This window comes from Carcharodon carcharias, chromosome 15 (assembly GCF_017639515.1).
Source record: "Carcharodon carcharias isolate sCarCar2 chromosome 15, sCarCar2.pri, whole genome shotgun sequence".
Lineage (NCBI taxonomy): Eukaryota > Metazoa > Chordata > Chondrichthyes > Lamniformes > Lamnidae > Carcharodon > Carcharodon carcharias.
The window spans coordinates 104754483-104782471 of NC_054481.1; the positions used below are offsets into that span (position 1 = coordinate 104754483).

Genomic DNA, 27989 nt, shown 5'->3' on the forward strand with positions numbered 1-27989 from the left:
ATGTTCCTAGGCTTTAAACTCCTCTCAAAATTTCATGACTAAAAATTCCAAATCTTCAAGGGATCTGTTCTAAAAACAAAACTTCCACTGAACAGATTCCTGACTCAGTCGGCAGCAGAAGCTTTGGTATTAAATCAGGAGGTAAAAGGAACTGCAGTAAGCTAATACTGAATATTGGTCCAAATACTGTTAAAATTGCACTCTATTGAGTTTTACACAAGCACATTAACAGAAAGCTACTGAATGAAATGAAACACTCAAATGTGCTGAGGAACTATTATGAAAATAAGTGGGTGGGTCTCCCAGTTGCTGGTTGTTAATTATGAGGTGAGAGCAGCTAGCAGTGCTCCACAGGTAAGATGAGTGGAAGAAGGTTGGTGTGTGAAAACTCAGCATACCCTGAACCACTCAAATAAAAAACACTTGTACAATGCATCCTAATTGGATAAGATGTAAACTTTTCAGAGTGCCCCAGAGATGTCAATCATGAAACAGTGAATCTGGACTCTTCATATCTATGACAAAGCAATAAAGATTGATAAACTGGATCTTGATGTAATATAAACAGGTAAATGCTGACAATGCTCAGCAGACCTGACAACATCTAAGAAAGGTGAAACAGAATCAAGTTGATGATTTACATCAGAACATTTTTTTCCACAGAAGCTTTTGACATTGACCTGGAGTAATAGAATGATCTCAGCACAGGAGGCTATTCGGCCCATCGTGTCCATGCTAACTCTCTGCAAGAGTAACTCAGTTAGCCCCATTCATCTTCCTTTTCCCCACAGCCCTGCAACTTTTGTCTCCAGATAATTATCCAGTTCCCTTTTGAAAGACCTGATTGTATCTGCCTCCACCACACTCTCTGGCAGTGCATTACCATTTACCGTGTAAAAATGTTTAAAGCATTAACTCTGTTTCTCTCTTAACAGATGCTGCCAGACCAGCTCCAAGAATGGTCAGAACAGACGTTTTTCAGTGAGCTCATAAGTTTTTAATTCAAAAGCCATATTCATATCAAATTCCTTTGTCTATTGTACCAGAAGTATTATTAATCTACTCAAAATGAATGGCTGACACCTCTGTTAAAGTACAGAAGAAGGAAATTAATTATAATACCAGAGTGAATTCCAAGTCTTAGATCTAGGACATCTAAAGCCTGGTCAATAACGTTACCTCAATGAGACACCAAATTGCTGGTGTTGTTTTATTAAACTAGAATTGCACCTTGGACAAAGGAATAGCACTGTCAATGCCTAGATAGTGCCTATTGAATGGAATGCTCTCTCTCAAAGAGACAGGGATACTCAGATATCCATTCTCACAGAGCGTAAGGGTAAAGAGAGGAAGGATGGGGGGAGGGGCACTCAGGAAAGATGGAGACAGAAATGATCAGAGGGAAAGTGGAGACTGGAGAGTAGGGATTCAGGGGAACAGGGGCTTGAAGGAGAGAGGATTGGAGAATGGAGGTTCAGGAAGAGATCAAAACTGGGAAATAGGATGAGCATGGCACCCAGCATTGCCCCGCAGCCAGGAGCAGTAGCACCGAGGTAATGAGTGGGAGCAACAATGAGAGTGAGTAGCTAGTATAGGGGTAAGAAAAACCCAGCGATCTTTTGATACATAATGAATTATTTTTCTTTTGGTTGACGAATGAGGAACAAGGGGATGGAGACTGAGAAAAAAGGGAAGAAACTCTTAAACTAAGGGAAGTCTGAGATCTCCAGCTCTGCGATGTCATCTTCACAAAACCAGAATCCAAACCAGTTTCCAAGGACATAAGGCAAGAGTTCAGGTCAGTTAAAAATATCTATTGGGAAGCCAACTGAACCTTCAGCAGGGTAGATGGATTCTGGCTGTGGCTGCAGGGTAAATATGACCTCGTTATTTGATTACTATAGATACAGATTGGATATTGGGGCATTATACCTGTTACTACCAGTTGCATATCTATCAGTGAGGTATTATATTTAAGTTGGTTATGAGGGGAATCTTAGCTTTACCACTGCTATTGTTAGTTATCAATGCCATTTCAGTGGGATACCAATATTTACTGATGGAATCAAAGTTCTTCTTAATGCTTGCTTCCCCACCAGATATCCCTCTTCCCTGACATCATATGATTAGATGCCATGTGACCAGGTCTCTCTCAGTCAGATGTCATGTGTTTAGAATGTCACATGATCAAAATTCAGAATGCGTCTAACCAATGTTGACAAACTTTGCATAAAACACTCTGGATCAGTGACCAATGACAGGGGAGCAAATTTGGTTGAACAATTTAAGTGACCAAGCCTAGGTGTTAAGTTCAGACATTGGAACGCAAGGTGTTTCAATGGTACAGGTTGCATATTACTGTGTGGACATTGATAAAGGTTAGTCTTTTGTCAGCGATTTGCATTTTATTAAGGCCACACAAAATAAACTAAAAACTTTGTTGCTTGTGGTAATTATATTTCCATGTTCCACCATTTTAAGCTAAATGGCTTTCGACGTACATTGGAACCACAGTGAACTTCACCAATCAGCAAATGATAGGCAGCAAAGTCATCAATGAAGTTACACTCCAGGCCAAGTGGTTCCAGTGCTGAGCGCACCGCAGATTCCAGTGGACATTTTCCATTTATCAGAGGCCCGAACGGCTTTGGAATGCCCAGGTATTTGCCGAGGACTATCATATTCACCTAAAGGGACAAGACCATTGTTACATTTGTGTTATGGCTCAGGACAGTGGAGGTGGCTGTGTTGTGTCTTCTGGGTGCCTTGGAATCCATCCAGTTAGTATTGCTGAATCAATCCATGAGCACTGTCAGGAACCATATAGCTGTATATTCATACACTTCAGAAGCCATTTTTTCAAGTTGCATTCTCAAATATGCTTCTGTCTGTGCCAGATTGACTGATTTTAAAGTTGTTACATGCTAGCACCACAAAAAAAATTGAATCCCCAGCCCACCTGCTGATACCAGGTAAGCCCTCCTGAAAACACAGAGAAAGGTTATGTTTTGAGATGGGTCCTTATGCTGCTGAATTTACATTAGAACTCTTGCTACAGATGCAGCGACAAAAATCACCGTTGTCCTTCCACAGTCACAAAGTGGTCTCTCAGTACATCAGGTTTCAGTAGTATGGGTGTGAGAGTGACTTGGGCTGAGGACCATATATTGAATGTGTGCCTCTGACTGCCATTAGAGGACAGAATTGGGTTTGGGCTGGGTTGCGATGACTCACACTGCCTGCAGAATCGCATTGTCTGGGATCATCAATGAAAATAGTCATAAAAACAAAAAACTGCGGATACTGGAAATCCAAAACAAAAACAGAATTACCTGGAAAAACTCAGCAGGTCTGGCAGCATTGGTGGAGAAGAAGAGTTGACGTTGAGTCCTCACATCAACTCTTTTCTTCTCCTCCGATGCTGCCAGACCTGCTAAGTTTTTCCAATGAAAATAGTCACTTGGATGAAGTACCAGAGGATTGCAGGCATAACAATGGATACTGGGAAGGTATGATACAGGGAGGGGGTTAAAATGGGTGAAGGCACAGTCAAAGAAAAGTATTTTGACGAGGCTTCTGAAAACAGAGAGATGACAACTAAGAGAACTGGACAGGAAGTTCCAACAACAATGTTGCAACGGATACACAATACATTTAATGTAATAAAACATTCAAAGGCGCTTCACTGGACTGTTATGAAGTAAAATTTAGCACCGAGCCACTTGAACTATTACGGCAGATGACTAAGGTGTAGGTTTTAAGGAATATCTTAAAGGAGGAAACAAGTAGAGAGGTGGAGAGGTTTAGGGAGGGAATTCCAGAGCTTAGGCCTGGGCCACCAACGGTGGAGCAATTAAAATCGGGGATGCTCAGAAGGCCAGCATTAAATGAGCACAGATATCTATGGAGGGTTTTGGGGCCTGAAGAGATTAGAGATAGGGAGGGCTGGGATCTAGGAGGGACTTGAAGACAAAGATGAGAATTTTAAAATCCAAGGCATTTCTGAACCGAGAGCTAATGTAGGTCAGGGAGCACAGAGACAATGGGGGAAATGGGACTTGCTGCAAGTTAGTTCCAGAGAACAGGAGTCTACTGCCTGACTGAGGAGCCAGCAATCATGGAGTGTGGGACAAGAAGCAGCGTTAGAGGAACAGAGGATCCATGTGGGGTGCAAAACAGGATGACATCAATAAAATAAGGTGGGACAAGATAAGCTTGTATACATTTGGAAGCAAGAGTGAGTGTATTATAAAATTAATCTGTAGAAGCACAGGGAGCCAATGAAACTTGAAGACAATGTAGACTATAGGTCATTGTGTATTTCAGGACACAGGCTGAATATTTTCCAGTGCGTTGAAACTTGTAGAGGTTGAAGCAGAGATGTTGGCGGGGAGAGCACAGGAAACATCGAGCCATGAGGTGAAAAATGAATGCAGTTTCAGCAGTGGCAAAGAAGAGGAACACCCTTCTCTTTTCAACACCCTCCAATTTTTACTCACCATATCTGGAAAAAACGACATCGCTTTTCCATACTTCTGATGCAATGTAAACAATACAGGAATATCAATAATATCTCCTTCGTCCAATCCCAATTCCTTCTTTAGGACATCTCGGTTCCAGTCAATGCATTGCTAAGAAAGGTGATAGAAAGGGTAAAAGAAACAAAAAATGACCAATAGTGATAAAGGATGATTAAACCTATTCTTATCATTTCACTGACTCACCTGCACATAAATATTATCGTCGAGCAGTTTTTGATTGCTGAGGAGTTCATTAATTTTGAAAGGTTGTGCGTTTTGACCTGATTGGAAAGTACAAAGCCACGTTATTGTTCTTATTCAATTAGCTACTTGAACAGCTCCTCTATAACTCTGCAATGAGGCTGATCAAATATACAGTTCCACCCATCAGTACTCTGTCAACCACTCTCTGCATTCTTGAAACCTTTCCCATCCTCCTTATGAACATCTGTCCATTTATAAAGATTACGTTTATTCTTTGCACCGTTAGTCCCGCCATTCCCTGCATTATTCTCCCTGGGCTCTGCACGTAATCGCCTTAATTCCACAACTTTAGTTCAAGCAGAAGACAACGCTAAGGGTATTTACTAATACCTAATCATCGATAAAACTTTTCTAGTACCACTTGACAGTCTTCAACAGGACTGAAGATAGATAATTGTAATCTCAGCTCTTGCCTCTAACTTCTCCCAATGTTATTGATAACTCAATGATCTTTCCTCTCTTGTTCCTTCCAAGCTTCATACTATTTAGTCTTCATTCATAATGCTCTATGTGTGTCTCCTAATCTAACCCAGGTCCTTTAGATTGTGGAACTCCATCTCCCTTAATCATGGTTAATTAGATGTTCTCTGATCCCCTTTGCCATGAGTGCATGGTCATGTACAGAAATGACCAGCATGGTTCCTGGGTCAATCACAAAGGAAGTTTGTGTTCATTTTTCCAGAACTGCACCAGAAGAGAACACCTATCTTTGTGTGGCAGGCATTCCGCTTATTTTAAGTGGTGAAAACAGCACCAACTGTGTGTGAAGAGAGAATTGGGTTTGATGCATGTTCCACTATCTACTACTGACAATAGCTGATCAAAAATTCACCTTCAAACATCTGAGCTTCCCCATGACCCTCTTGCTCGAGCTTCTTGAACAACTTGCAACAGGCGTCAGGACTGCACAGAACAAGCCGGAAACCCTACAGGAGTGATACAGTTGATATCAGAATCAAACAGTTATGATACCCTTAGTGAAATAAGAAAGAACTTTCATTTACATAGCGCCTTTCACAACCTCAGAACGTCTCAAAACACTATACAGCCAATGAAGTATTTTAGAGCTGTAGTCAATGTTCTGATGTGGGGAAATACAACAGCCAACTTGGGCAGAGCAAGATCCCAAACGTTGAACTGAGAAAATGACCACATTATCTGTTTTAGTGATATTGACTGAAGAATAAATATTGGCCAGGAAACCAGGAGAATTCCTCTGCTTCTCTTCAAAGAGTGCCATATTTAGTAAGGGGCAGAATCTCCATCAGTCCCTTATTTAAGCACCTACATTAGAAGTGTGGGTGGGCGGGGAATTGTTTGCGGGTGAGGGAGCAGGTGTAGGGGAACCTGAGAACTGGAACTTCCTATCCAACACTGGAAGTCCCTATGCCTTCAGGGACCTGGAGTTAAATTCAAGGCCAGTATGCCAAGTCCAAAGAGGTGTCTCAGCCTCCAGTTCAGATGCACGTGGATCTGACTATTAGTGGAGTGATGATCCAGGCTGGGATCAGAACCTAGGACATTCAAAGTTGAAGGGAACATTTTATGTGAAATTAGGAGTGGCTCTCTTACAAAAGGTGTTGCAGGACACTCTCCCACTTTGTTTCCAGGAGGGATGTGAGTGACATGGGGGATGGTACATGCTCTCTAGTTGGCCTCTTGCACCATATTATGCACATCTTGGTACATGAACAGGGCATTTTCAGGCCTAATGATTAGTTACCTTTCTATCGGGGGCTGGAATGAAGGTCATGAACTCATCTACGTGACCCACTACCAGCCAATCAGAGAAGAGTTCAACAGGAGACTGGACTTGTTGAGCATACAGGAAATCTCGAATTACTTTTGCCATGTTCCTCCCATCAGAAGTGCTACAGTAATTTAAAAAGAAATACAAAGTCATACCTGTTAGCAATTTCCAGAATCTTAAACTAACACTACCCCCAGATACGGGTGTTAATGCTGCTCACTGGGGGCTGGAATCCTGGAAAAACAACAAGCAGACATGAGAGTGATAAATGCCAAGGGCCAGAAACTCCTCGGCCTGGTGGGGGTCACATTGCCGGTGCAATCAGGGTCGGATGGGGAGTAGGGGGCTAGAATTTGGGGTGCAATACAGTTCCATGAGATCTGGGCTCCTTTTGTTCCTGTTAGCAAATTCGATTGAAATGGCGGTAAGTTCTCCTTATACCCATTCTCTCAATGCCAACTTCTTCAAACAAGACAGTACCGGTGAGATGACATCAACATTCCAGCCATTTCATCCTCTAATACTAAATCTGCTCTCTTGATGCAAGAGAACGTGCATGCCCAGACCAGGCCCTAGCAGAATCTCTTAAATGCCAGTTTCCCAATAGCAATTGATTGAGAAATTGCCACCACATGAGAAACAATTTTAATTGACTTAATTTATTATGAAAATCCTTTGGGAACACCTTGATGAGGAAGCTGGCCTGTCAAGGGTGTGGCAAAGTGCTGGTGTGAGACTCTTATCTCCTCTACCAAAACTGGCATTGGAGTCCATCCCAATATGAAAATTACCCTGTTTTGGGGATTTGGAACTGGCACAAGTCCGTGGGCAGCTTTACACCCTATCCATGCAGCAACTCCTCATGGATAACAACACATTCCCACACTAAAAGGCATTTCACTATGTCACAGTTCAACCTCACTGCAAGGTCCCGTGCACAGATAGCCACAGCCATGTGATTACTTTACTTCTTCCTTGTCCCATCCCTCTGTGCAAATAAGAAAATGAACCTGGCTTTGACCTGTTGGAGAGTCTCTTGTGACCTGTGCCCTGATATTGCTCTCATTGTGCTTTGCCCAGCAGCTGGTCCAGTGAATGTGTTCCTGTTCCCTGTGACCAGTTCTGTACTGAAAACTCAGAACTCCACGAGGCACAGATTCACCCCTTGTTTCCTCGACTTTTTACATTCCACATCCTGGACTCTCCCGAACCCATTTAACGCTAACAATACATCAAGGAGATCAGCAGCACTTCTAATTTTAGATATGACCAGAGGTGGAGGAGATGGACTTTATTTATTTGCCCACTGGATTTGGGTGTCGCTGGCTAGGCCAGCATTTATGGCCCATCCCTTATCGCCTTTGAGAAGGTGGTGTTGAGCCTCAAAGACCCAAAGCAGTTCAACTCCTTTCTACTTGTTAACTCAGGAATCAAAAGGTTCCTGGGTCACTGCTTTTGTGGAAAGCCTGGGAAAAAGGAAGTTTGAAACTAGAGCAATGGAGCTCATGAGGATCACATGCAGGACCATGTTTTCAAAGAAAATAGGATGGGTGTCAAATTACAATCCCTTAGACACCTCTCCTCAATATAAAGTAACATTACGTAGGGAAAGCACTTCCGATGATGATCCTTCCCATTGGATATTCTTTTCCATTCACTGTCACTGGAGGGCTGACCTCCAGATTCCCAAAGGAGTCCAGGCTGTTGACCTCATCAGATGTTTTGGTTACATGTCCAAAGTCCGGGCCCTAGACAAATACACAATAGAAAGTAATGTGCAGTATTTATATCAGCAACGTTTATAAAATTAGCTCACTAACAATTGAGTTTTACACCTGTACAGCATACTTACAGACTGATGATCAGTACCATTGTTGCCTTCTGAACAGGTTGGCCATTGACCCCAGTGCAGCCTGACACTCAATCCAGCCACTTCAGCATGGTTTCAGGAGAGTGGGTAATTATATTATATTCACTAACTCTGGAATTCCTAGACGTGGGAGGACACTTCTGGGCATATTTTGGGCAGGGGGGCAGGGTCCAGAATGGGGAATACACTCATTCCGCCAAGTCTGCAACCTTACTCTCCAAGATTAGGCACTCGTGCTGGCCTCTTCCATCCTGATGTCAGAAGAGATGGACTCAACAGATTTGTCATCGTACACCATATTTGAACTGTAGAGAAATTCTCCTCAACCACCACAAGGATCACAAAGCTCTAAATCTCTCCCCTTCCCTCAATGCTGAACTGGCCAATCTAACCATTACTTCCTCATTGGCCCTATTTTCTCTCCCACATTTTCACCCTTGGTACCAACCTTCGCTCTGGGCCTCCACTTTCCTTTAGATCTCAATCATAAGAAAAATTGTATCTCACCAGAATTTTTTTATGGGGAAAGTCTTTCAGTTCACGATCTCGAGGGGAATCCAGCACAACAGGGAAGTACTTGTGGGGTGCCTCGATGTAACCAAATTCAATTTCATCCTGTCAAGAAGGAATAAAGACTGAGGTATAAACAGAACACAAAGTGACAGAATGTGACAAGAGGAGGCAGACAAACTCAGAGGATAGAATGCAACAAAAAGAGAGTAGACAGAGGGAAGAATGGTTACAAGATCAAACTTGTGAATGAAAAAGAAGCTGGTGGTATAAAATTAACAAGTTACAGACAAAAATATTTCACATTTCAGTAGTGAAGCTACAATGAAGTACCTATCTCGAAAGAAACCACAAGATGCAATTTTTCTGAGAAATTGTTGATGGAAGAAAAGTTATTCTAGTCAGAAGCTCGGTATTTTCGACTTAATGAATTTAAAGAACTGGATGCATCTTGGGCCAAATAGTTAATTTCTTCTTAACTGACAACAGTCCAGTTGTCTATCTTTATTGTCAAGATATCAATAATCTAATTACATGTACACTGTAAAGCAAGTGGTGGTATTTAATGCAGGCAATGGGTTCTTGTCTTCCGGCTGGAAGCAGGCAAGTGCCCTGTGTCGCCTCCTTTGGGGGAAAAGGCCTGCCCAAGTAAGTGCCTCTCAGGCACATAAGTGGCCAGCGGCTGGCCTTCCCCAGCTAGGGACCCCAAGCGGGGGAAATCACACCCCCGCCATTGCAGGCAGCGCCTCTAGGGAAGCGATGGTCACTGGCAGTAATGCACCCAGGGAAGGGCCTAGGATTGCTGAGAGACCCAAGCCACAGGTGAACGAGGGCAGGACGGGGGTTGGAGGTTGAGGGGAGGGTGTTGGCAGCAGGAGTAGGGGTTGGTTCTCAGCAGGCCCCTCCCTTCCTGATGCCAGATCCTTTGATTAAGCACCGAGTGCCTTTGAACAATAGACCCTCCCTGATACACCGCAGGTTTGCTTTTAGGGCTCACTGCTTGGCAAGTCCCCCACCTGTTGCTGGTTGAGTAAGGGCACTTAAAGGCCTCAATAGACAGCGGGGCAGGAAGGCCATCCAGAGCCTTCCTGCCTGCACTTAATCCGGGCAGAGGGGGGAAGGCAGTGGGGTCCCCTAGCTCCAAACTCACCTTGGGGAAGGGCATTAAATTCCCCCCAAGATGTTTGACTAATACACCCAATTTTAATTAATGTATTAGAAGCTGGTGAGGAACAAGGACTAGAAATCAAAAGCATTTAAACCAATAGAGTGCGACTACTGGCTCGTGATATATCAATCAGAAGCTTCCTTCCAAACAGATTGGTAGCTTTAGGTTTCATCAGACAGTGAAGTTGGATTAACAGACACCCAACATTGATTAGTACAAAAGAAGGACTGAGAAACTATGTGCCAAGTTGCAAGGTACAGGTATTGATGGGTTCACCAATAAATTTGATTATGAAATGTGGACCCAGATGAAACAACTTTTAATTGAGTTTGCCCGAGGAGTTCTCAGTCCAGGATATTAACCAACTTCTGATCCAGAGGGAAATTAATTATGTTTAAACTACACATGCATGCACCCTCACAGTTACTACTGACTGGAATTTTAGAAATAAATTGTTTTACCTGTATCCAGCGATCTCCGCGATTCACATACTCGGGACAAACTGTTAGCTTACACTTGACCTTTGCCACCAAAGCCTTGAATTCCTTGAGGAATTTTTCATTACCTGCTACACTAAAAAATTGAAATGAGGTTATCTTTAAAAACTCAAGTATTGTTCTTATTGACTAATAATACTTCACCTTGATCCAACATCATTTAATTTTTAAATTCTTTGTGGGTGTAATGTGTGCTCCCCAGGATGAAGCAGGCTAGCACTGAAAAATAGAACACTTTTCTTAACTCAGCCACCCAATATTGACAGTTAAGCAAACACAGGTTAAGTAGGACAAGCTTCTTTTACAGTACCTTGTTAAAATTGTGAGGTTCATAAGATTATGTTTGGGGACTGTATCTTTGATGTAAGGTAAAATTAAGAGGGTCACATGACCTGTTTCTGAAATCTGCCTGACAGCAAGCCTGGGTGGTTTGATTGTTAGAGATTAAAGGGGGCCTAGATTGTTTTACTAGCAAGAAGGTGCAAGGTGTTTGCATCTGGAGACAATGGCAGCAACCTGTATGTTAGATTGTGAGTCTCCAAAGTGCCAGAAAAGTATTGAGAATGTCGGGATGCAAACAAAATCCTGGAACTCCTTCCCTGACAGCACTGTGGGTGCACTTACACCATATGGACTGCAGTGGCTCAAGAAGCTAGCTCACCACCACCACTTTTTCAAGGGTAATTAGGGGTGGGCAATAAAAAATACTGGCTTAGCTAGTGGCACCCACATTCCATGAAAGAATTTGAAAAAGTTGTGATTTAAACGGTCCATTTACTTCCAAGATAAAAGAGAGTTGGGGGTCTCAAGGATAGCTAATCAGCATTCCTATCAAGATACAAGGCTCATGTGATTCACACGGTCATGAAGATGGGCTTTGAGAAGAGAAGGGTCTAAGATAGCCCTGAAAATTCACAGGCAAGGTTGGTCTGCCATGATCCAGGAGGGGAAGAGCAGCTATAGGCAGCAAGACAGTGATTCAACAAGCAGGAATGCGGGTGGGAGTTTTGCACTCGGTTTGAAAAGGCCAAATTCATGAGGAATGAAAGCGAGGCTAGAATTTTTGCTTATCTTGCACTACAGGAAGGATCTCTGGAGAAAAACCTCGTAGTGAAAATCAGTTCTGAGATTAAAAGTTCCCAGACTGAGAAAGGAAAAAGCACAGAGGTAAACCTTCCAGGAGCTAAGAATCACCTTGGAATGGTTCCAGGAGAATTCAATGTCAATGTAAAGGCCAGTGTAAAGTATATCTGTGAAACGTGTTTTCAGTTATGCTAAAAGAAAAAGGGGAATGCTCTGTTTTGTGGTTAAAACTTGTTACCTTCAAAAGGTAGTGCTTAGTTAATAGTGTTTTTAGTCTTTTTTTTTTACAATAAAAAATGAGATCTTATCACGTCATCTATTCATCTATTAACTGGAAGTTAGAATTTCTTTTTTAAAGTTATCAGTCTCTACGAAGATAACAACCTCAACAATCTGCCTCTGTCACAGCCTCAGTAGAGCCCTCCTACTTCACCAGTCTGAGTTACTTACTACCAGTCCTCACTAGTCATCCTGTGGTCTCCCTGAATGAGATTGTCAATCTTATAGTAAATTAAATGTTTGTATTTTAGTCCATTCCAAAAGAAATGATCAGCCATTTCGACCTAGATTTACACCCTAACCTGGATTGGATTTGAAGTCAAACCGCAGAAATAAAATGTTAATGTCCTAACTTACTGCACTATCCAGTCTTCCTCATCTCATGCTTTGGAAATAATGGTGCTGATCAGTGGAGGTGAGAAAACATTGGCACTAATACAGCAAGATATGCCCCATAAAGGAAAATCTCCATTTTAATGTATGGATTTCAATCACATATAATGAGTGATCACTTGACTTTACTGTGCTCCCCTCGACAATTTTGCAACATTACTTAACATTCTATGTTTCTATGTAATACACTCCAAATCATCTGTGACGTTCCAAATAGCACAATATAGTTATTTTAACCTGACAGTAATGCCAATTGGAGTCAAGCAAGAGTGCCAGTTGGTATTTTAAGCAACAGCCTCTTACCTGCAGACAAACACTTCCTCGGGAGCCAGTGTATTTGGAGTCATAATCCACGGAGCCATACGGAATACAACTCGGTCTGTGAAAATAGGAGCTTCTCCTACAGTCTGGAAAGTGCGTTTGAAAATGTTAATAAAGTAATTAATGGTGCCAACCCTCCAGAATTGGCCTGGAGTCACCAGGAATTTAAGGTCAATCTCCAGGACACTGCTGTGTGCAACCCTGGAGAAAAATCATTGGGGCATTAAAAAAGATTGGTTTTTTTTGTCATTTTCTTTGAACATTTCTCTTTACCAGATATAAAAATATTGAAAATGGGGGGAAAATGGCTGTTTGGCTCACTACAAGCATCATCCATTTGGGTAATGAGTCTTGTTGCTTTCAAATTGGCGTAGGAAGGCAATATGTCACAAGGATGGATGTGTTGGCCAAGTAATGGCTGGAGCAAGAGGGAAAGTCATGTGATGAACCCTCCAGGATTACATTTGATCACAGCGATAAAAACAAAAAACTGCGGATGCTGGAAATCCAAACCAAAAACAGAATTACCTGGAAAAACTCAGCAGGCCTGGCAGCATCGGCGGAGAAGAAGAGTTGACGTTTCGAGTCCTCATGACCCTTCAACAGAACTGATTTTTCTTTACAAGGAGAGGGGTGAAGTATAAGCTGGTTTAAGGTTGTGGGGGGGGGGGTGGGGGTAGTGGGTGGGTAGAGAGAAGTGAAGGGGGGTGGTGTGATTGTAGGGACAAGCAAGCAGTGATAGGAGCAGATCATCAAAAGATGTCACAGACAAAAGAACAAAAGAACACAGGTGTTGAAGTTGGTGATATTATCTAAACGAATGTGCTAATTAAGAATGGATGGTAGGGCACTCAACGTATAGCTCTAGTGGGGGTGGGGGGAGCATAAAAGATTTAAAAATAATGGAAATAGGTGGGAAAAGAAAAATCTATATAAATTATTGGAATAAAACAAAAGGAAGGGGGAAGAAACAGAAAGAGGGTGGGGATGGAGGAGGGAGTCCAAGACCTAAAGTTGTTGAATTCAATATTCAGTCCGGAAGGCTGTAAAGTGCCTAGTCGGAAGATGAGGTGCTGTTCCTCCAGTTTGCGTTGGGCTTCACTGGAACAATGCAGCAAGCCAAGGACAGACATGTGGGCAAGAGAGCAGGGTGGAGTGTTAAAATGGCAAGCGACAGGGAGGTTTGGGTCTTTCTTGCAGACAGACCGCAGGTGTTCTGCAAAGCTGTCGCCCAGTTTACGTTTGGTCTCTCCAATGTAGAGGAGACCGCATTGGGAGCAACGAATACAGTAGACTAAGTTGGGGGAAATGCAAGTGAAATGCTGCTTCACTTGAACTCAGCAGACAAGGTTCAAAACAGGAGAGGGAGTTTGCCCAGCTCAGTAGCGGAAGCAGGTGCTTAAAACACAAAGGGATGGCTTATCACATGTCCATCTCTCTCCAACTGCGCAGTGACCCAATATGGTCATGGCTAGTATATTCACTTGAAAGGAGCGTTTGAGCCCTTGGACAGTAAGGAGAGAGGAAGTGAAGGGGCAGGTGTTACATCTTTTGCATGGGCATGGGGAGGTGCCATAGATGGGGGTTGAGGAGTAGGTGGTGATGGAGGAGTGGACCAGGGTGTCCCGGAGGGAACGATCCCTACGGAATGCCGACAGGGGGGGTGAAGGGAAGATGTGTTTGGTGGTGGCATCATGCTGGAGTTGGCAGAAATGGCGGAGGATGATCCTTTGAATGCGGAGGCTGGTGGGGTGATAAGTGAGGACAAGGGGGACCCTACCATATTTCTGGGAGGGAGGAGAAGGCGTGAGGGCAGATGCACGGGAGATGGGCCGGCCACGGTTGAGGGCCCTGTCAACTACCGTGGGTGGAAAATCTCGCTTAAGGAAGAAGGAGGACATGTCAGAGGAACTGTTTTTGAAGGTAGCATCATCGGAACAGATGCGACGGAGGTGAAGGAACTGAGAGAATGGGATGGAGTCCTTACAGGAAGCAGGGTGTGAGGAGCTGTAGTCGCGGTAACTGTGGGAGCCGGTAGGCTTGTAATGGATATTATTGGACAGCCTGTCTCTTTATGGGGTATGTGGAACATTCCTTGCTCCAGTCCTACTCCGGCCCCCTTCCACAACTCTTTCTCCAGTACATCAATGATTACTTCTGTGCTGCTTCATGCTCTCGTCGGGACTTGGAAAAAATTATTAATTTTGCTTCCAATCTCCACCCCTCCATCATTTTCACGTGGTCCACCTCTGACACTTCCCTTCCCTTCCCTGACCTCTCAGTCTCAATCTCTGGTGATAGACTGTCCACCAATATCCATTACAAGCCTACCGACTCCCACAGCTACCTCGAATACAGCTCCTCACACCCCACTTCCTGTAAGGACTCCATCCCATTCTCTCAGTTCCTTCGCCTCCGTCGCATCTGTTCCGATGATGCTACCTTCAAAAACAGTTCCTCTGACATGCCCTCCTTCTTCCTTAACTGAGGTTTTCCACCCACGGCAGTTGACAGGGCCCTCAACCGTGTCCAGCCCATCTCTTGTGCATCCACCCTCACACCTTCTCCTCCCTCCCAGAAACATGATAGGGTCCCCCTTGTCCTCACTTATCACCCCACCAGCCTACGCATTCAAAGGATCATCCTCTGCCATTTCCGCCAACTCCAGCATGATGCCACCACCAAACACATTTTCCCTTCACCCCCCCTGTCGGCATTCCGTAGGGATCATTCCCTCCGGGACACCCTGGTCCACTCCTCCATTACCACCTACTCCTCAACCCCCACCTATGGCACCTCCCCATGCCCATGCAAAAGATATAACACCTGCCCCTTCACTTCCTCTCTCCTCACCGTCCAAGGGCTCAAACACTCCTTTCAAGTGAAGCAGCATTTCACTTGCATTTCCCCCAACTTAGTCTACTGTATTCGTTGCTCCCAATGCAGTGTCCTCTACATTGGAGAGACCAAACATAAACTGGGCGACCGCTTTGCAGATCACCTGCGGTCTGTCCGCAAGAATGACCCAAACCTCCCTGTCGCTTGCCATTTTAACACTCCACCCTGCTCTCTTGCCCACATGTCTGTCCTTGGCCTGCTGCATTGTTCCAGTGAAGCCCAACACAAGCTGGAGGAACAGCACCTCATCTTCCGACTAGGCACTTTACAGCCTATCGGACTGAATATTGAATTCAACAACTTTAGGTCTTGAGCTCCCTCCTCCATCCCCACCCCCTTTCCATTTCTTCCCCCTTCCTTTTGTTTTTTTTCCAATAATTTATATAGATTTTTCTTTTCCCACCTATTTCCATTATTTTTAAATCTTTTATGCCCCCCCACCCCCACTAGAGCTATATCTTGAGTGCCCTACCACCCATTCTTAATTAGCACATTCGTTTGGATAATATCACCAACTTCAACACTTCTGTGTTCTTTTGTCTGTGACATCTTTTGATGATCTGCTCCTATCACTGCTTGCTTGTACCTACAACCACACCACCCCCCTCCACTTCTCTCTACCCCACCCCCCCCCCACCTTAAACCAGCTTATATTTCACCCCTCTCCTTGTAAAGAAAAATCAGTTCTGTTGAAGGGTCATGAGGACTCGAAACGTCAACTCTTTTCTTCTCCGCCGCTGCTGCCAGACCTGCTGAGTTTATTCCAGGTAATTCTGTTTTTGTTTTACATTTGATCACAATTGGCAACCCTAGCAGTAATAGCGGTATGATTCTTACTTGATATGATTCTCATCTCTGAACTAGGATGCAAGTCATAGGAACTTGAGTTCATGTGAGAACTGTGCAGCTGGTTGCTGAGGACACTTGGAATGCAGTATTTGGAGACTGCTGTATAAGAGCTCTTGCTATTACGAATGAGGAATCTGGCCATTAATGACACACAATAATGTAAGTACACCATCAGATATGTTACCGAGCCTAAATAGTGTTGAGTTAATTGATCTCAGATAGGCTTGCAGGTTTGCGAAAATCAGCCCAGATTCATACTCCTAATTAGTGACTCCTGTATAGTCAGAATGAAGTCACTGTCAAATAGCCTGAAGGCACTCATAGACTAAGTTCACAGATAAATCACAGCCATTTGGCTGAAGAACTAGAGGGCAGAACCCATCAAGATACAGTATCTTCTTGAAAGTGGAGAGAGAATTGGGAGAGGGAGAGAATTTTACCATTGATTCTAGTAGGCTGAGGTTAATCGTAACCAAGCCGTCAAAATCTTTGTCTGGAAACCTGAGTCCTTCAACAAAGAAATCGTATTCTTTCTTCCCAAACTTGTAATTAGTGACAAAGGATAGCTTCTGGTCTCCCAAGACATGCAGCAAACGCCCTGAGGGGTCCAAGATAAGAGAAATACAATGCAATGATTGTGGGACTAGTTTGAATTAGAAAATTTATGATAAACACTCATCTTCTTCCCCACCCCCATCAGCACTCATGCATCTGCCCTGGTTTGAGAGAATTGTAAAGAATGTATATTTTTGTTTCTGTTGGATTTTGGATTAAAATTACAATGGCTGCAGTTTGAAGGACATGTCTACTGGAACAGTGCGAGGGATATATACAATGTTGCTGTCCTGGAACAGAGTGTGCCGTGAAAGATAGGATGGTGCTGAGGAGGAGTCTGGTCTAATGGTAAACTGCCTGGCAACAATGTTTTAATTGTCCCCTGACCAGGTGACCAGGATTTGTGCATGAGCAGTGCATCAGAATAGTTCCTAGCCTGAAAAGGAAAAGACCTAAAACCTCTCTCTGCTGTGTGTAAGATTCCAGTAATTCTACAATAATAGTTAACTGACTTTTTCTCCTCATATCCCTATAACCTGCTCTCTCTCTGAAAACCTCTGTTAAGAGGCAAAGGGGAAAATCACTGTTAGAGACATTGAAAGGCAAGTGCCCAACCAGTGAACTAAATACTGAAAGTGCTGGAATACCACCTTGTGTCATCAACAAGAACTGAAAGGAATTTGGAAGACATTGATCAAAATCAACACATTGAATCCTGTATTCTGGAATTGGTGCTATTCAATTGTTTTATCCCACCCTTAAAATCCATGTTTTGTGTGTCTTATGCATCTTGTATGTGTTCATATAGGGATCTAAAAAGGGGTAGAGTTTAGGTTATAGAGTTAGAAATCAGCAGTTCATGTTTCTTTCTTTTGCCACTGGTTAAAAACAATTTATTCAATAAACGTTATTTACTTATTAAGTTTACAAACCTGGTGCGCGTATTCTGTTAACCTAAATTAAACAATTAGGTAGGTTGATCAAACTCTTTCCACATTTGTCACGGCTCGAGGAACAGTGGGGCTTGATATTACAGCGCACTATCCCCAGTGAGCCGTGACAGAATCATGCATTAAAACCAAAGCTCGCAAGTGGTGCTTAACTGGGGGGAGGCTGTTCTGCCCAAACAGCTACTGCCCCGCCAGGCACATTGGTGTTCCCGATGACATTACCTTCTTTTTGTCTTCATGGAGGCAAAAGAAAATGAAACAGCACCAACTCCCACCTCAATCAGCATTTCACTGCCAGTGGCCTTATAGATAGAGGTCCAGAGAATTGTGGGCTGTGAGCCTTTGCTATGGGTGTATTGTGAGTTGAAGGGCAAAATTTACATATTGCATTCTGAGTCAATTTGGCCTTTACACACCAGTATGGAGAACTATGATGGGATCATTGTAGAGCAATCTCTCAAACATGCCTACTTTATGCACACACATGCATACTTTTAGCCAGATATACCTTTCTAAAAGATTCTTTTCAACAACTTTGTTCTTCTATGTTGTATGGGACTAATGTTCTAGAACAAAAGGGAAAGCATAGCTTTTGCATGGGCTGTGGGGAAGGTTCTACCATCATCCTTGGTAAGGTTGAGCTTTTGTATGGTTTCTGAATGGCACAAAGTTAAAAGAAGTAGAAAGTTTGGGGTTAGTCTGGACTATTCTATTTCCCATACCCCAAAAGCACTGATACTGTTTACTGTTCAGAGCCATTCTTTAACTACTTTAGCATCTTCGGTGTTGTTTGCTTGTTGTATCCAATCCCACAGTATGTTTGTTTGTGCCAGCTTATCACCACTAGACAATTAGTTCTTTATAATATAGTTGTACAGTCTGGTACAAGTCTGACAGATAGGTAGATGGACAGATAAACGGACTCACCTTCTTTTCTCAGAAAGACCCGCACTTTGTATCTATCAGAGGCTGAGATGTAGAGTTGGAGTTTGCAGCCAGATTGTAGAGTCTGTGGTCCTTTAGTTCTCAAAATCATGCAAGACATATCCTTCAAATCTAAAATAAAAATAGTGACCTCTTTTTTTATCTCCCCACCTCTCCTTAAAGTGCCAAGTCTAACATGTGTGTCAAAAGAAAATTTTCCAACCTCTAATCTCACTTTCAGCACATTCATTTTAAACTGTGTCCACTAGGACTGTTGAGAAATATCTTCTATTTTCTGCATCCATAAAAATCAAGGTTATGTTTCTCCTTCAATGTGCCAGTCAAACAAATGAAGAGAGTAGGATATGGTTCCAGTACCATGTGTTCTTTCCCTGCTTTTTTGGGGATTCAGCGGGATGCCTAGGCTCAGCACTGTGTGACTTCAAAGGGAGGTTAGAGTACTATTGGCTGGCTGGCTGGGCAGTTTGACATCAGCCATTTAGTGCTCATGTCCTATTTGAAGGAGAACCTCGAGCTTCCCCCCAACACTTCCCCGCATTATACATCTCAAAACGCAACTTGAACCTGCAAGTGTCCTTATTCCATGGCTCTAAAGCTCAGTGCCTTGCCATAATTCTATGAAAGCTTGATGTGACACTAACAACTACAAATCCCTCCTAGCATTGCAGTTATCCCATAAGCAGGTTCATGTTCCCACTATGTAAGTAATTATATAGTCGTTTGGTAGTACATAACTTGAGTATTGCTAAAATAAGAAGATTGCTGTGAAAGCTTTTTGTCTTGCATTCATCAAGACAGAATCACAAGAATACCAAATCTCAAAGGCAACAACAATTTATACTGCAATCAGCATTCTCTTTTCATGCAGTATAAATTGTTGCTCCCTTTGAGATTTGGTATTCTTGTGATTCTGTCCTGATGCATGCAAGAGGAAAAGCTTCAACAGCATGCCTCTTTTTTCTGCAATATTCAGATATTTATATATATACACACAATATGGAGGAATTTATATTTATTGTTCAAACTGCTGTAGAAACCACAATGAGTCCAAATTGTGAGTGTGTATAATTCTCCCTACCTGAAAGACGGTTCACCAAATTATCAGTGTTGTCAGGCTTAGAAGAAAATGCATCATCCTTGTCACAGTTCACAAGCAGAACAGCGCCATGTCCATTAGGACCCCACGACCAAGAAGCCTCGTAAAAGGAAAGAAAAAAAAGGGGACTGTCAATTAGCTAATTTATTAATTTGTCAATTAGTTTATTTTTACTGGTTCTCAAAAGTGTATAAAGCTAACAGTGACAGACTTTATGTTTACTGTGTATGTAATCTGATACATTAGTTAAAGACTACTAAAGGACAAAAAATGAAAGCATTGAGAAGCAAGAACAAGCAATGAATACACATCCTATATATCCTTGATTTTCAAAGATAGCATCAGCCATTCAGTTGACCAATTTGAGTGACACGTGTCAGATAGGTTCACCTCTTTCTGTTGTCAATCACCTCAAGTGCCCACGTCATTGCCCCTGGTGACCGCAAGTGACTTGAGCTGCAGAATCCAGGTCAAATGGTAAATTCGCTCCCTTGACTTCCAGCTCTCTTCATAAAAATGAATGTTGTATGTTTTCAGTTAGGGTGTTAGTTTTTGTGAGAAGGTCTTGTTCTTATTGTGTCCTCCATTTTGGGGAAACAAGTTCAAATCCACTTAGTGCTTGAAAAGTGGATGATTATGGTTTGTAAACTGGGTGACACTTCAGCTGTGCCATTGTTACCCGAGGCCCACTTGACCTTCACACGGGCTGAAGTAGCCACCCCAGCATAAGGTAGCTTTACTGTGTAAATCAGGGTCCTTTCATTAAACAAGCTCTGCCTATTGCAAAAAGAGCTTGAATGGCCTACCCAGTCATTGGTTAGCGGAAGGACTTTTTGTATATGAATACTTTTTGAATAAAGGCACTCCAGAATTTCAATTTTTCTGATCACCTTATTTGGATGATTCTCCTCAACTTTCCCATCACGATCTGCATCCACATCCAGGGATGTGCCTGTAAAAAAAAAAAGAGAAGCTAAGAGAACTTCTCCATGTCTGTAGCATTTTGCTAACAGTCCTACTGTTCCAGGTCTTCAATACATAGCAGAATAGCATTGCTACCTGGAGCAACAATTTAAAAACTCACCAGCCATCACAAGAGGCCAGCAGTCCTTGAGCACTTAATTATCTCGCTGTGAAATATCTTGAAGCACTTCACATAGTTTAATTTTAAAATGCAATTGTAAATGTGCAACCAGTTTATGCACAGTGGCAATGAGAAGGTTAATGAAAGAAAGATTGTCATTTACATAGTATTTTTCTGACCACCAGGCATCTCAAAGCACTTTACAGTCAATTAAGTACTTTATTTTGAAGTGTAGTCACTGGGAAATGCAGCAGCTGATTTGCCACAGCAAGTTCCCACAAACAGCAATGTGATAATGACCAGATAGAATGCTATTGTGATGTTGAGGGATAAATATTGACCAAGAGTCCGGGGATAACTGAGGATAACTACCTGTATTTCTTCGAAACAGCATCTTTTACATCCTCCCGAGCTGGCAAAAGGGCCTTGGTTTAAGGTCTTATCCAAAGGACGGCACCTCTGACGATGCAGCATTTCCTCAGTAGTGTGCTGAAGGGTTAGCCTTGATTTTGTGTTCAAGCCCTGGAGTGGAACTTGAACATGGAATCTTGTGGCTCTGAGGCGAGTGTGCTACCCACAGAGGCACGGCTGACAGAGATGACACGCTCATTTGCTGATGTTGGTTCAGAGAATGTTGGCCAGGAATCTGAGACACTCCTTGCTATTCTTCAAACAGCACCATGGCTCCTTAACATCGACCTAAACAGGCAGTCAGGGCCCCAGTTTAACATCTCATTCAAAGGGCCACATTCCTTCAGTACTACATTGAAGTATTGACCTACACCACAGGTTCAAGGTTTGGAGTGAACCATCCAACAACAATATGGAAGCAAAGGTACGGTGATTTCTTTCTATGTCTTACCCTAACGGGAGACTTTAAAATGTATTTAGAATTAAAGTTCATGTGCTTTTTATTATATTTCCATAAACGTATGCAATAAACCCAACAACATGCACTAAATCTGTGTGTGCAACACTTACTGACAGCAGTAAACTGCAATGTCATCTTGTCAATGGGGTTGTCAGACTTATCTTCATAAAAGGTGACTGTAACCTACAGGAAGAGAATGGCCATGGAGATAAGAACAAAGGATAAGCTGCATCATACCATTCAAATTTTGAACAAGAACATGAAATCAGATAAGGGAATGACCAATGTCAGTTGTAACACTAAGATAAAAGCAAAAAACTGTGGATGCTGGAAATCCAAAACAAAAACAAAAATACCTGGAAAAACTCAGCAGGTCTGGCAGCATCTGCGGAGAGGAACACAGTTAACGTTTCGAGTCCGAATGACCCTTCAACAGAACAAAGTAAAATAGAAGAGAGGTGAAACATAAGCTGATTTAAGGGGGGTGGGACAAGTAGAGCTGGATAGAGGGCCAGTGATAGGTGGAGAGAACCAAAAGATGTCACAGACAAAAGGACAAAGAGGTGTTGAAGGTGGTGATATTATCTAAGGAATGTGCTAATTAAGGAGAAAGCAGGACAAGCAAGGTACAGATAGCTCTAGTGGGGGTGGGGTGGGGTGAAGGAATCGAGAAAGGTTAAAAGGTAGAGATAAAACAATTGATGGAAATACATTTAAAAATAATGGGAATAGGTGGGAAAAGAAAAATCTATATCAATTATTGAAAAAAAGGGGGGTATCGGAAAGGGGGTGGGGATGGAGGAGAGAGTTCACGATCTAAAATTGTTGAACTCAATATTCAGTCCGGAAGGCTGTAAAGTGCCTAGTCAGAAGATGAGGTGCTGTTCCTCCAGTTTGCGTTGAGCTTCACTGGAACAATGCAGCAGGCCAAGGATGGACATGAGGGCATGAGAACAGGGTGAAGTGTTGAAATGGCAAGTGACAGGGAGGTTTGGGTAATGCTTGCAGACAGACCGAAGGTGTTCTGCAAAGCAGTCACCCAGTCTGCGTTTGGTCTCTCCAATAAAGAAGAAACTGCATTGGGAGCAACGAATGCAGCAGACTAAATTGAGAGAAGTGCAAGTGAAATGCTGCACCACTTGAAAGGAGTGTTTGGGCCCATTTTTTTGTCCTTTCTACTCTTAATTAGCACATTCCTTAGATAATATCACCACCTTCAACACCTCTTTATCCTTTTGTCTGTGACATCTTTTGGTTATCGCCACCTATCACTGGCCCTCTATCCAGTTCTACTTGTCCCACCCCCCCTTAAACCAGCTTATATTTCGCCTCTTTTCTATTTTTACTTAGTTCTGTTGAAGAGTCATACGGACTCGAAACGTTAACTGTGTTCCTCGCCGCAGATGCTGCCAGTCCTGTTGAGTTTTTCCAGGTGTTTTTGTGTCAGTTGTAACACTCTGACCTCAGACGAGAAGGCTCAGGTAAGCTGTCAGTGTGGTTTGTAGCATCATAACCTCAGAATGACATAATAGTATAAGAAAAGACAGGAACAGAGTCTGGAGCACAGCAAAGTGCAGTTCTTTTAACACCCTAACTTTTCCATCATGTGTGTCCAGCTACCTATTGATAACTCTAGTTCTGCATTTTGCTCTCATTGATTGGCAGATTATTCCAAATGCTTATCACTCTAACAGTCATAAGTTCTTTCTAACTCATATTTGTTTAAATTTTGTTTTAAAATCATTTAAATTTATATTCTCTGTTCTGGCTTTCCTGATTTAGTTTTAAGTACTATTTTGCATTGACTTGAGGTACACTGTTTAATATCTTATCTCCCTCAACAAGGCTGCCCCCTAATTGTCTTCCTCGCAGAACGTAGAGCTTGAGATCCTTCAGTCATTTCAAATAGATGATCCCCTTTATAACTTAGAAATGTACAGCCCAGAGGTGATTGTTGCAATACTAATCTGTTTCTATTTCCTCTTCAATTTCCTGGCTCTTATTTCCAATTCAGGGAAGGAGTCAAGAATACCATGAGGAGAACATGAGGAGAAAAATAAGAAAGGAAGTGACGAGAACAAACAATGAAAAAAGAGAATAGTGCAAGGTGATGAAATGCAGAAAGTGGCACCAGAAATATTTCTAACAGTGGAAGCAATCACAGGAACAAAGGAAAAAGAAAATTGTGAGTTACCTTATTGTCATTGACATCCTTGCTTGTTTTATCCTGTGTGACTAGGAGTATGGTTCCTTTATGGAGAACAAATTTACTTGCACTTTCAGTCACTGGGGTTATAAGCTGTTGATCTAAAATGGAGCATTTGATACCAGGGCTAGAGCGGATTTCATATAGCTGGGATTTTGGAGGTGATGGCCTAGAGAAAGAGACAGTTTAATTGATGTAATTAGTTGATTGTTAAAAGTGAATTGGTATCCTTTAACAGTGTTCCCATTATAGCATAGTTACACTCAGCTCAAAGTAACTCATTTCATTGTCACCCTGGCTCGATCAGTGGTTGCAATTCTGCCTCTGATTCAGAGGGGTTTATATTCGGACACCACTTCAGAATTCCACACATAAACTAACTTTACTAATGTGTTTGTTCTACTTGTTCTTGAGATGAAAGACACTGGGAAGCTTCATTTTCATCACTCATCCCTGTTTGCCCTGAGGAGGTGGTGGTTCAACTTGTCCTCAAACCACTGCAGTCCTTGTGGTGATGGTTCTTCCAATGACGTTGTCAAACAGTGAATGAACAATGGTATACGTCCAGATCAGGATGGTAAGTGACTTGGAGACAAACTTGGAGCTCATAATGGTCTTGCTGCTGGCCTCCTTCTTGGTTATAGAGGTTGAAGGGCTGGGATTGGCTGATTGGCCAGGTAGGGATATCCTGCTTTTTGTAAATAGAACATACTTACAGAATTTTCCATGTCATTGAGTAGATTTGGGTATCATAGCTCCATTGGGATACTCGGTTGGGGGCTGGGACAGATGCTCACAGATTTTCAGCACTGCACCTGGGGTGCTATCAGGTTGATAGACTTCATTGTGCCTATTGCACTCAGCTACTTCTTAATGTCACAGTGCGTAAACCAAGCTGGTTACACACTGCCATCTGTGATGAAAGGGACATCAGGAAAGGAGCCACCTGGTATTGTCCATTTGACACTTTCAGCTGAAGACAGGCAAACACTTCAGTTTTGCCTTTTGCACTGTGCTGTGCAAGGCTCAGCCATAACAGAGGATGGAAATGTTCATGGAGCCTCCTTCTCCTGTCAGTTGCCTAATTGCCTCTCACTATTCTCAACCAAATATGCTAGAATTACCGACTTTGCTCTTACCCATTGGTTGTGGGCTCACTTAACACTTTTCTTTCCTTACTGCTTTTTTGTGTTGGGTATGCAGGGTGCTCTGTGCTGTAGCTTCATTATGCTCAAACCTCATTCTTAGGTATGTCTGGTGTTACTCCTGGCTACAATAACAATTGAACCAGGGCCGGTCTCCCACTTTGAGGGAGTGCTGCATTGTTGTGGTTCCTTTGTTTGAGTGAGACATAAATCTATGTGGGTGTATAAAAAACATTCCTGTGACACGCTTGAAGAAGAAGAACAAAGAGTTTCCTGGTGACCTTGCCAGTGCTCATCCATCAACCAGCAAAAGATTAATTGGTTGTTCATCTCTTTGTTGTTTATATCTTGCTGTGCACAAATCAGTTGCTGCAACTCTCTACAAAACAAGTGACTACATGTCCAAAGTAATTCATTGGTTGCATAATGCTTTGAAACATCTATGTGTAAGGTGCTTTCTAAATTCAAGCTCCTTTTGATCCTATGATCCCTAGGACTCAAGTAACTAACAAATTAAATTTTATGCAGATTATAGGACAAGTGGGTCTAGTTATTTGTTAAAACCAATCAACACACTAATCCAATTCAGACCTTTATTGTAAAATAAGGCTTCAAAAATTATAAGTAAGGGCCTCTAGTGTTTCATGAAGTATTTCATTATGTAATAGGATATTCTCCAACTAATCTCATATCATCAATGCTACTGGACACTCATGGACACTTCATTTTCTAACACACAAGATACCTGCTGCCAAGTTTATGTCATAGGCAAAGAGTGATTTGTATTTCTTCTTCAAGAAAGATAAACCAGGTGAACAACAGACCAGTTAGTTTAACATTAGTTGTACGCAAACTCTTAGAATCCATGATTCAAGGCAAAATTAACGCGCATTTAGAAATGCTTAAATGAATGATTCTTACTGGGGTATAGTTCCATAGGAATCCTTCAGTGCCTTCAAAAGTCAGTGTGGGCTGGATTATACACTGAGGGCGGGCTCCCCAGACCCCTTCGTAAATTTTGGGGGCAATCCCACCTTAACTTGTCGCCTCACCCCGCTTTAATTTATCAGGCGACAGCCCTTTAATTAGTTCGAGTTGGGACTTCCGTCCACCTCCAGGTGGAAGCCTTGCCTCATTGAGCAGCTGGCCAATCAGAGGGCAGCAGCATTGCGCCCCCTCAGGATCAGTGGCCACTGCCAGTATTGCAGGAGGCCCAAGAGGAAGAGGAATCATGGCTGCCCCAAAGCACTGGTAAGTCTGGGATTTTGTCAGGGCCGGGTTGGCAGCCCATGGTGAGAGTGAGAGTGAGAATGGGGTGGGGTGGGATGGAGAGGCGAGGCACATTGGACAGGATCCTCATGGTGGGAGGCAGGGGGAGGGCCAAAACCCTGGAGGGGAGGGACCTCCGATTGGCACAGGGGGCCCAGGAAGAAGGCACCACCCCCTCACTGACCAGCAGCCCGCAGGGTTAAACTTGCCCGGCTACACATTGGTTGCAGGCCTCTCCTGCCACCCATTATATCGAAGTGACAGTGGATTGAAGACACTAATTAAGCATTTATTGTCCACTAAAGGGCCTGACCTGGGTCACGGCAGCCTAACCAATGCCTCCCCCACCACCTGTAAAATCGTGATGGGGGTGGTGATGGGCAAGCCAGTGGCGGGCATGCTGCCAATAGCACAGCACCCTAATTTTGGGGTTTCGTCCATCTGTTTTCCAGCCCGCAGGTGACTCATAAAAGTCAGCCCAGTGGACACTATACTGATCGGATATTAGAACATGGGAGGCATCGCAACAAACCCCGGTCCTGTTCACCACCTGGCCACATTTTAATCTCATACAGTATTCAGGAGAGGACATCAGACCAAGCAGTTTTCTGACTTACTTGTAAACATCGATGCTGAGTTCAGTCCCCGTCACATAATTCATCTGAGTGGGTTTCCCACATTCCACGCGCACAGTCCTTTGCTTGGACATAGTGAAGGTTTACAGCTCTCTGCAGAGTAAGAGTCAGTGTTTCAGCTCTCCTTATTTATAGACACCCACAGTCCTGCTCACAATAACAGCCCAGAGCAGTCCAACAAACTAACTTGAATGCAATTTGTTTTGGTTTATATGAGCAAAGCATCAATAGAGCGGTAACAGTCGCAATAAGCAGATGCTCCCATGGAGTAGCTGCCTTTATTGCTGCTATAAACTAATAAAGAGAACAACTCATTCAAATTGTTTCTTCTCTTCCATGTTCAAACACAAATCTCCATTTTGAATTGCTTGTACACATAATGCTCACAGTGAATAGTTAACCTGGTAACTTAATCCACTGAACTAATTTGTTTTTTTCACTTCAGAGCTCAGTTTGATTTTAGTTTGAGGGACAACTCAGCTTCTGGCTCAAGTGCTGCCTGCTGTTCAACACTAAAAACAAAGCTTGGTCTCTTACCATTCCCTCGCCTCCGCACACAATAATTTCTTGAAGCTGTTACAAAAATAAACCTGTTAACGTCCATGTAACTGGCACCTTATCCTTTCCAAGCTGTTTCATGTAATCTGGTCTCTAGCACAAGTTAAACATACCTATGTAACTGTAGACTTTGGGTCCTGAATGCTAGAGCTCAATGTTCCCTATTGTTACATAAACTCCGCCCTGTGAACACTGGCTAATCAAGCTGCCAGTTTAACATTGGTCCTCCAATGCCCTTGAGGGATGGGAACCTTACCTGTTCTGGTCAACTCA

General features: G+C 42.9%; 1 protein-coding gene across 5 annotated transcripts; it reads right to left on the reverse strand.

Annotated features, from left to right (window-relative positions):
- Positions 1–974: 974 nt before the first annotated feature.
- On the reverse strand, positions 975–27908 carry LOC121288501 (protein-arginine deiminase type-2-like). Of its 5 annotated transcripts, none has more exons than XM_041207048.1 (17): positions 27830–27908; positions 27141–27251; positions 24098–24278; positions 22014–22086; positions 20839–20900; positions 19931–20048; positions 18835–18963; positions 16843–17000; positions 12638–12741; positions 10544–10655; positions 8912–9019; positions 8137–8282; positions 6508–6655; positions 5617–5710; positions 4725–4801; positions 4500–4631; positions 975–2687 (listed from the first exon to the last, which is right to left on the reverse strand). In XM_041207048.1, exons 2-17 carry the CDS (start codon positions 27230–27232, stop codon positions 2454–2456), a joined length of 1968 nt encoding a protein of 655 aa, XP_041062982.1. In that variant the 5' UTR covers positions 27233–27251; positions 27830–27908; the 3' UTR covers positions 975–2453. The 5 variants fall into 5 exon arrangements, with proteins under 5 accessions (XP_041062982.1, XP_041062981.1, XP_041062984.1 ...); XM_041207047.1 differs by having other exon boundaries at positions 27696–27871; XM_041207049.1 differs by lacking the exon at positions 975–2687 and adding an exon at positions 2696–2982 and having other exon boundaries at positions 27696–27873.
- Positions 27909–27989: the final 81 nt, after the last annotated feature.